The 8,147-nt window shown below is 44.2% G+C and overlaps 1 protein-coding gene across 1 annotated transcript in view; it reads left to right on the top strand.

Annotated features, from left to right (window-relative positions):
• PI4KA (phosphatidylinositol 4-kinase alpha) overlaps nt 1-7,904 on the top strand; it is a gene marked incomplete at its 3' end in the record, with an annotated part of 38,269 nt that extends 30,365 nt beyond the window's left edge. Inside the window, 11 exon segments of the mRNA XM_029285422.1 lie at nt 735-827; nt 1,584-1,740; nt 2,285-2,412; nt 3,111-3,269; nt 3,391-3,542; nt 3,955-4,062; nt 4,626-4,753; nt 5,195-5,314; nt 6,130-6,209; nt 7,042-7,235; nt 7,814-7,904. Coding sequence (XP_029141255.1) covers nt 735-827; nt 1,584-1,740; nt 2,285-2,412; nt 3,111-3,269; nt 3,391-3,542; nt 3,955-4,062; nt 4,626-4,753; nt 5,195-5,314; nt 6,130-6,209; nt 7,042-7,235; nt 7,814-7,904 — 1,410 coding nt within the window.
• Nucleotides 7,905-8,147: the final 243 nt, after the last annotated feature.

Below are 8,147 nucleotides of genomic sequence, written 5' to 3' on the forward strand. Positions count from 1 at the left end.
TCCTTGGTGCCCTCTGAGCTTGGTTGTTTTCTTGCAGACATTTCATGACCCAGCTAGGTAACCCTGTCAGTGCAAGGAGGAGGAGGACTGTGGGGTTCTTGGTGCCCTCTGAGCTTGGTTGTTTTCTTGCAGACATTTCATGAACCAACTAGGTAACCTTATCAGTGCGAGGAGGAGGAGGAAGACTGTGGGGTCTTTGGTGCTCTCTGAGCTTGGTTGTTTTCTTGCAGACGTTTCATGACCCAACTAGGTAACATCATCAGTGCAAAAGAATGTGGGGTTTGCCTGCTGTTTTTATAAAGTGGCTTACTCTGCCGTTGTTGGTGGTTTTGTGTGCTTCTCTCCTTGGTAGGAGGAAACCAAGAGTTTTGGTAGGAAAAAAACCAAATTTCCTCTTGGTGGGAGAAAGCCATACCCAGTAGCCCCGATGACGTAACCTAGTTCGGTCATGAAACATCTGCAAGAAAACAACCAAGCTCGGAGAGCAGTCCACAAAGCGATACCCAGTAGGCAAAATCTGAACTTCCAGATGTTCAGTCATTTTCTTAACCACTTTGCCACGTTCTTTCATCGAAAGGGTGAGCTAGTGATAGGGGAGGGGATAAGGGGGGACCAGGTTTTAGTTTAGTCACAAAGTCCCATCCGTTTCTGGCTTCCCCCGAGCATCCAGGTTCTCCCTCTATTCTCAAAACTTAAAATACGACGTGGTGTCTGTGTGTATGTGTTGCTTCTAGGCCACTCAGTTAACAGAAAGGCCCGCCTGCGTCAAGAAAGATTACTCCAACTTCATGGCGTCCCTGAACCTGCGCAATCGCTACGCTGGAGAAGTGAGTAGCAGAGCTCGTCAAGAGTTCCACCCTTCTTTTAAAAGAAGAAATTTTCCCATTCTCAGTTTTGCATGCCACATGGGTGTGTGTTTTAAAGGGGACTAGCTTTGGGTACACAAATCTCCAAGCAAACCCATTGGAGAAAGCGTGCGCAGTGCTTTCTACTTTCTGGCTTTCCGATCCGGCATATAGTTCTGAGATATTTGTTTATTTATTTTTTTTAGCGTATGGCATAACAGACACGGACTCAGAACATGTATTAGCACTTCACCTAAATTAAAAACACAGTCAAATATGAATGTTAAAAAGATCCAAATTCAGATATCAAATGTCTAGACCAGCTAATCGTTAAAGCGCAAGCTCCATTTATCTGAAAAAAAGTCAGATACCGCTCTGGAATATGCCCTCAGCTTAACAGCCAGTCGTGATGTGATCCACAGATCTGATATATCATTCGTATGCTAATTTAATTTAATTTGGTGCAATCTCAAAACAACCGCAGCGCCCCTTTGAACACCGTCGGCATTGACGAAATCCCCATCGGTCAATTGCAAAAGGCAGCTTCAAAGCTGACATCCGGTGACGATACCTCTGACCCCATCAAACATCCCGATCTGCCTACGGAAAGGACTCAACAGCAGATAAAAATTGCAACTCCAGCCTAACCATCTGGATGATTATGACAATGACTATTATAATAAATGTTGAATATAAATAAATAAGTGACTTCCCTGGTTTTTTTTTTTTTCTAAACAGGTTTCAGGGATGATCCAATACTGCAGCGCCACAGGCCGAGCCTCGGACCTGAATAAACTCATGATCAAGCAACTCAGCAACGCCCTGGAAGCCAGCCAAGCAGAGAATTATAGCCAGGCCATGTTTAAAATGACCGCTTTACTGATAAGCAGCAGAGGTAATAATGAAAAAAAAAATCTTAATGGGTTTATACAGGCGTTCCTTGACTTTCCACTACAATGGAGCCCAACATTTCCCTTGCTAAACGGAATTTTTACAAGTAACTCCAGGCAACAAAGATAGCTAACCAGACCTTCTTCACAACTACAACCCTGTGACAGAGAGATTGGCTCAAGGTCTCCTAACTGGCTTTCACGACCAAGGCTGTGAGAGGGATCTTGGAGTCCTAGTGGACAATCACTTAGATAGGAGCCAGCCGTGTTCTGCAGCTGCCAAAAAAGCCAACACAGTGCTAGGCTGCATTAACAGAGGGAGAGAATCGAGATCATGTGTGGTGTTACCACTTTACAAAGCCTTGGTAAGGCCACACTTGGAATACTGCATCCAGTTTGGGTCACCACGATGTAAAAAATATGTTGAGACTCTAGAAAGAGTGCAGAGAAGAGCAACAAAGATGATTAGAGGTCTGGAGGCTAAAACATATAAAAAACGGTTGCTGGAATTGGGAATGTCTAGTTTAAATGTCTTTGTAAATTTTTCAGACACTGATTGCCAGCTCCTACATCACCTTTGCTGGGGCCCTCTGCGTATGTTCAACGAGGTGGTCATGCAGACTGCCCTCGCTTGCTGGGAGTGGCTGCTGGCTGCTAAGAACGGCATAGAAGTCCCCGTAAGCGATAAGTTAATTTTAAGTTCCGTTCTTTCTGAAATGGTGTTTCTGTGACAAGCAATACATTTAGCAAACGTCCCCAGAATTAGTGAACGAGTTTCTTAACGTGGGCTTGGTTTATTGCTTTTACATCGTAGAATGATATTCGCTGTTTCTCCCTCCTACCCTGCATTTATGTTTATATTGATACGTATTTATATATAGTTATTTGTCTCCCGCTTTTATTATTTTTACAAATGACTGCGAACATAGCTAGTACTTCGTCTTCCTCCTATTTTCCCCAGAACAACAACTCTGTGAGGTGGGATTGGCTGAAAGAGGGGGAACGGCCCAAAATCAACCCATCAGTTTTATGTCTAAGGAGGAACTAGAACTCGCCGTCTCCTGGCGATTGGCCCAAAGTCACCCAGTCGGCTTTCATGCCTAAGGCGGGACTAGAACTCACCGTCTCCTGGGGATTGGCCCAGAGTCACCCAGTTGGCTTTCATGCCTAAGGCAAGACTAGAACTCACTGTCTCTTAGTGATTGGCTCAAAGTCACTCAGCTGGCTTTCATGCCTAATCCTGGATTTGAATTCACGTCTCCTGGTTTCTAGCCCGGTACTTTAACCTCTAGACCAAGCTGGCTCTTCTCAGTGTATTTATAATAAGCTTAAAGTCCGCTGCCTAAAAAAGTAGCACTGATTTTGCTTCCCTTAGTTCATGAGAGAGATGGCTGGGGCTTGGCAAATGACCGTGGAGCAGAAATTTGGCCTGTTCTCCACCGAGCAGAAAGAAGCCGATCCTTTAGCTGCCTCCGAAGAAAGCCAACCTAAGCCGTGTCCACCAGAGGTCACCCCGCATTACATCTGGATAGAAGCAAGTATTCTTCTCCTCCTCCCTTTAAGAAGCCAGGTTTTGTTTTTTTTTCCCCTCAGCTTGTGGCAAACATTGGCTTGTTGGACAGACAGATGTCTAACCTTTGGTTTCCTCTCCACAGTTCTTGGTGCAGAGATTTGAAATCGCCAAGTACTGCAGTTCTGACCAAGTGGAGATTTTTGCCAGCTTACTCCAGAGGTCCCTGTCTCTGAATATCGGCGGATCAAAGGGTAGCATGAATTGCCACGTGGCAGCCATCGGACCCCGTTTTAAGTAAGCAAGACCCCCCAGGATTTATTTTTTTCAGAGATGGGAGCAAGCATGAAGAAGATCAAAGGTAGTTTAGTTTTGAGCTTACCTGCCAGCTTCGCACAGAACTGATTTTCCCAGGTACTCACACTTGTGCCCTGTTCATTTTTTTTTTAAAGAAAATATAACATCTGCTATATTTATTCATACTGTGTGACTTCACTGTTTTTCCAAGGAGATTGAAAGGAGGCTCTGGATATTCTCCCCTTGTTCTTTTTGCTCATAAAAAAACAACAACAACGGGGTGGGCTCAGGATGCAACGTCATTTGTCGTTCTGCCATTTCACTTGATATTGTACACATGTCTTCCTTCCTATTTAACCCTTTTGAGCCTACTGCCTAAAGATCCTGATGGAATTCTTTTGGACTCTTTCAGGCTCTTAACACTGGGGCTGTCTCTGCTTCATGCTGATGTCATCCCAAATGCAACGATTCGCAATGTCTTGAGAGAGAAGATCTATTCCACGGCTTTTGATTACTTCAGGTATTGCCCTTCTTTTTTTTTTTCTTCTTCTTCTTCTTCTTCTTCTTCTTCTTCTTCTTCTTCTTCTTCTTCTTCTTCTTCTTCTTCTTCTTCTTCTTCTTCTTCTTCTTCTTCTTCTTCTTCTTCTTCTTCTTCCTTCGTCTTTTCCTCCTCCTCCTCTTCTTCCTCCTCCTCTTCTTCTCCTTCTCTTTTTCTTCTCCTCCTCCTCCTCCTCCTCCTCCTCCTCCTCCTCCCTTAGAAGATTTGCAACTCTAGCTGGAAGTTCTATTTGTATGGCCATCCAATTCAACCAAGATGAGTTTGGCCGATTGGAAAAAATAAACAAAGCAACAGAACCTAACAAAAATGCAGAGAACCTACAAACAAACATGAAACCATAAAAGGGCGTCCCAAATAGTAATAGCACCCTTGATTACAAACACATAAAATCTTCTGGTTACAGAGATCAGGTGAGGAAGAAGCAGGGGAGCCCCAAAGCTGGTTCACAGAACACCAAGAGACGATGATGTGTTTTCTTGCCAAAATGTTTGTCCTATCATAAGTGTTTTTGCCCTCCATTGAAGCTCTGCACCCAAGTGTCCAACCCAAGGAGAGAAGAGGCTGCGTGAGGACATCATCATCCTCATCAAGTTTTGGACAGCCATGTTCTCCGACAAGAAATATTTAACTGCCAACCAGCTTGTGCCTCCAGGTATGTGTTTCATAGGTTCTGGTAGGAGAAGAGCAGGCAGAGCCAGGTGAGCGGAGTTAAGCGAGTCATCAGCCTAGAATCGTTACGTTCCCACAAATGGTCTAAGTCCAAGCCCTCCTGAATTTGTTTGACCCTAGTTGTTTTAAACATTCAGTCGTGCCCAACTCTTGCCGACTTTATAGGCAAGAGCTCTCCATACAGAATAGAATGGAATGGAATAGAATAAGAACAGAATAGAATAGAATAGAATAGAATAGGAGAGAATAGGAGAGAATAGGAGAGAATAGGAGAGAATAGAATCTTTATTGTCACACTAACCAGCGTACATTAAAACAAAATTTTGTCGCATTCATCTCTCTCTCTCTCTCTGTCTCTAGCTTTTCATTCTTCTTCTTTGATTGCCTGGCTTTGATGCCAAAGGGATGTTTTCTTTACCTTTAGATAACCAAGACACCCGGAGCAATCTTGACGTCACGATGGGCTCCCGACAGCAAGCCACCCAGGGATGGATCAACACCTATCCTTTGTCCAGCGGCATGTCGACCATCTCCAAAAAATCAGGTGTGTCTTGCTTTACCTTACGTACCGCTAAACTCCCCCTCCCGTTTAATCCTCACAACTAAATTTAGTCGCTTGCTCTCCCAAGTGACCACATACATAATACACATTTAAACATGCTATATGTTTAAATGCTAAGGGTGTATAGACCTACACCCTTAGCTATAAGCAACATATAAATATTCATCACTGTCCACCTTGAATACATAATGGAAGGAGGAAGCTTGAGAGTTCACCAGGTTAACACTGTATTCCTGCAAGCCGCCTGGAGGAGACCCACTGGGAGGTAAAGCATCAAATCTATTTAACCAATAAATAAACTCCATCCAGTTTTGGTCACCACGATGTAAAAAAGATGAGACTCTAGAAAGAGTACAGAGAAGAACAACAAAGATGATTAGGGAACTGGAGGCTAAAACATATAAGGAACGGTTGCTGGAATTGGGTATGTCTAGTTTAATGAAGAGAAGGACCAGGGGGGACAGGATGGCAGTGTTCCAATATCTCAGGGGCTGCCCCAAAGAAGAGGGAGTCAAGCTCTTCTCCAAGGCGCCTGAAGGCAGGACAAGAAGCAACGGATGGAAACTAATCAAGGAGAGAAGCAACCTAGAACTAAGGAGAAACCTCCTGACAGTTAGAGCAATTAACCAGTGGAACAACCTGCCTCCAGAAGCGGTGAATGCTCCAACACTGGAGGTTTTTAAGAAGAGACTGGACAGCCATTTGTCTGAAATGGTATAGGGTTTCCTGCCTGAGCAGGGGTTGGACTAGAAGACCAGAATTATTATTAAATAAACGTTCTGTGTTGTCTTTCAAAGGAATGTCCAAGAAGACCAATCGGGGCACTCAGCTCCACAAATACTACATGAAAAGGAGAACTCTGCTGCTCTCACTTCTGGTAAGTCTCTTCTCCTAAACCAAGCCCAGACCCAGTTGCTTGTGATTAGCAAAGCCTTGATTTTACAGGCTACAGGTAGTCCTCGTCTTACAACAGTCCATTTAGTGACCGTTGAAAGTGACAACGGCTCTGAAAGAAGGGACCCAAGACCCTTTTTCACATAACGACCGTTGCCACATTCCCCAGGGTCACCGGATCGAAATTCAAGATGCTTGGCAACTGACTCGCATTTATGACGGTTGCAGCATCCAGGGTCATGTGATTCCCTCCCTTTTGTGACCTTCTAACCAGCGAAGTCAATTGGGGAAGCCGGGTTAACTTAGCAACCACTTTACTAATTTAAGAAATGCAGTGATTCACTTAAGAATTGGGGCAAGAAAAGTTGTTAAAATGGGGCAAAACTCACTTAGCGACATAAATTTGAGGCTCAGTTGTGGTCGTAACTTGAGGACTACCTGTAATTGAGAGGAAGGGGAGACTGTTAAATGACAATGTATGTACTTGATGTAATTTATATCTCTTCTTTCTTTCCTTCCCTCCTTCCTTCCTTTCATTCTTTCTTTCTCTCTCTCTCTTCCTTCCTTTTTTTCCTCTCACTCTCTTTTGTTCTTCCTTCCTTCCTTCCTTCCTTCCATCCTCTCTCTATTTCTTTCTTTCTTTCTTTCTTCCATCCTCTTTCTCTCTCTCTCTCTCTCTCTCTCTCTCTCTTTTTGTTCTTCCTTCCTTCCTTCCTTCCATCCATCCATCCTCTCTCTTTCTCTTTCTCTTTCTCTTTCTCTTTCTCTTTCTCTTTCTCTTTCTCTTTCTCTTTCTCTTTCTCTTTCTTTCTTAGGCTACGGAGATTGAGCGCCTCATCACTTGGTATAATCCCCTTTCGTCTCCGGAACTGGAGCTGGACCAGACCGGAGAGAACAGTGTTGCAAACTGGCGGTCCAAATACATCAGTCTGAGTGAGAAGCAGTGGAAGGACAATGTGAACCTGGCGTGGAGCATCTCCCCTCACCTCGCGGTGCAGCTTCCCACCAGGTGGATCCCTTGCTCTTCGTTGCAAAATTAGTAACTTTAGCCAATTGGTAACTTTAGCCAATTAGTAACTTTAGCTTCCGGTAGTCCTTGACGTACGACCACAACAGAACCCAAAAACTCTGTTGCTAAGCAAGACAGTCATTCAGTGAGCTTTGCCCCATTTTACGAACTTCCTTGCCTCAGTTGTTAAGCAAATCACCGCAGTTGTTAAGTTAGAAATACGGTTCTTAAGTGAATCACCACAGTTGTTAAGTTAGAAATACGGTCGTTAAGTGAATCTGGCTCCCCCATTGACTTTGCTTGTCAGAAGGTCGCGAAAGGGAGTCGTGTGACCCCAGGGGACACGGCAACTGTCATAAATCCAAGTCAGTTGCCAAGCACCTGAATCTTGATCACATGATCATAGGGATACGGCAATAGTCATGAGTGAGAAAAATGATCTTAAGTCCCTTTTTTCAGTGCCACTGTAGCTTTGAACGGTCATTAAACGAACCGTTATAAGTCGAGGACTACCTGTAGCTATTAACCCACAGGTCCTAAGTTGAGAACTACCAGTTTGTCCCCTGTTGGTTTCCTAGATTTAAAAACACAGAAGCAATTGGGATGGAGGTCACCCGTCTGGTTCGCTTGGACCCCGGAGCCGTGAGCGATGTGCCGGAAGCCATCAAGGTAGGCACTTGCAGATGATCCAGCTGTTGATCAGAACATCGATTCTGGGAATTGTTTCCAGAGATAAAATGATCGGTTTGGTTTGACTTCAGTTAACCACAGTGGGTGGGACCACTCATTGCGGCTTGTAAATCAGAATATATGGCTCACTTGTTAAATCTGCCCCAGGATTTCAAGATATCCGGATGAACAAGAAACTTTATGACTTTATACAGCCCCCATGGGAAACATTTCCCTTTTTTT

This window comes from Protobothrops mucrosquamatus, unplaced genomic scaffold (assembly GCF_001527695.2).
Source record: "Protobothrops mucrosquamatus isolate PMUCROS unplaced genomic scaffold, P.Mucros_1.0 scaffold_175, whole genome shotgun sequence".
Classification (NCBI taxonomy): Eukaryota; Metazoa; Chordata; class Lepidosauria; order Squamata; family Viperidae; genus Protobothrops; species Protobothrops mucrosquamatus.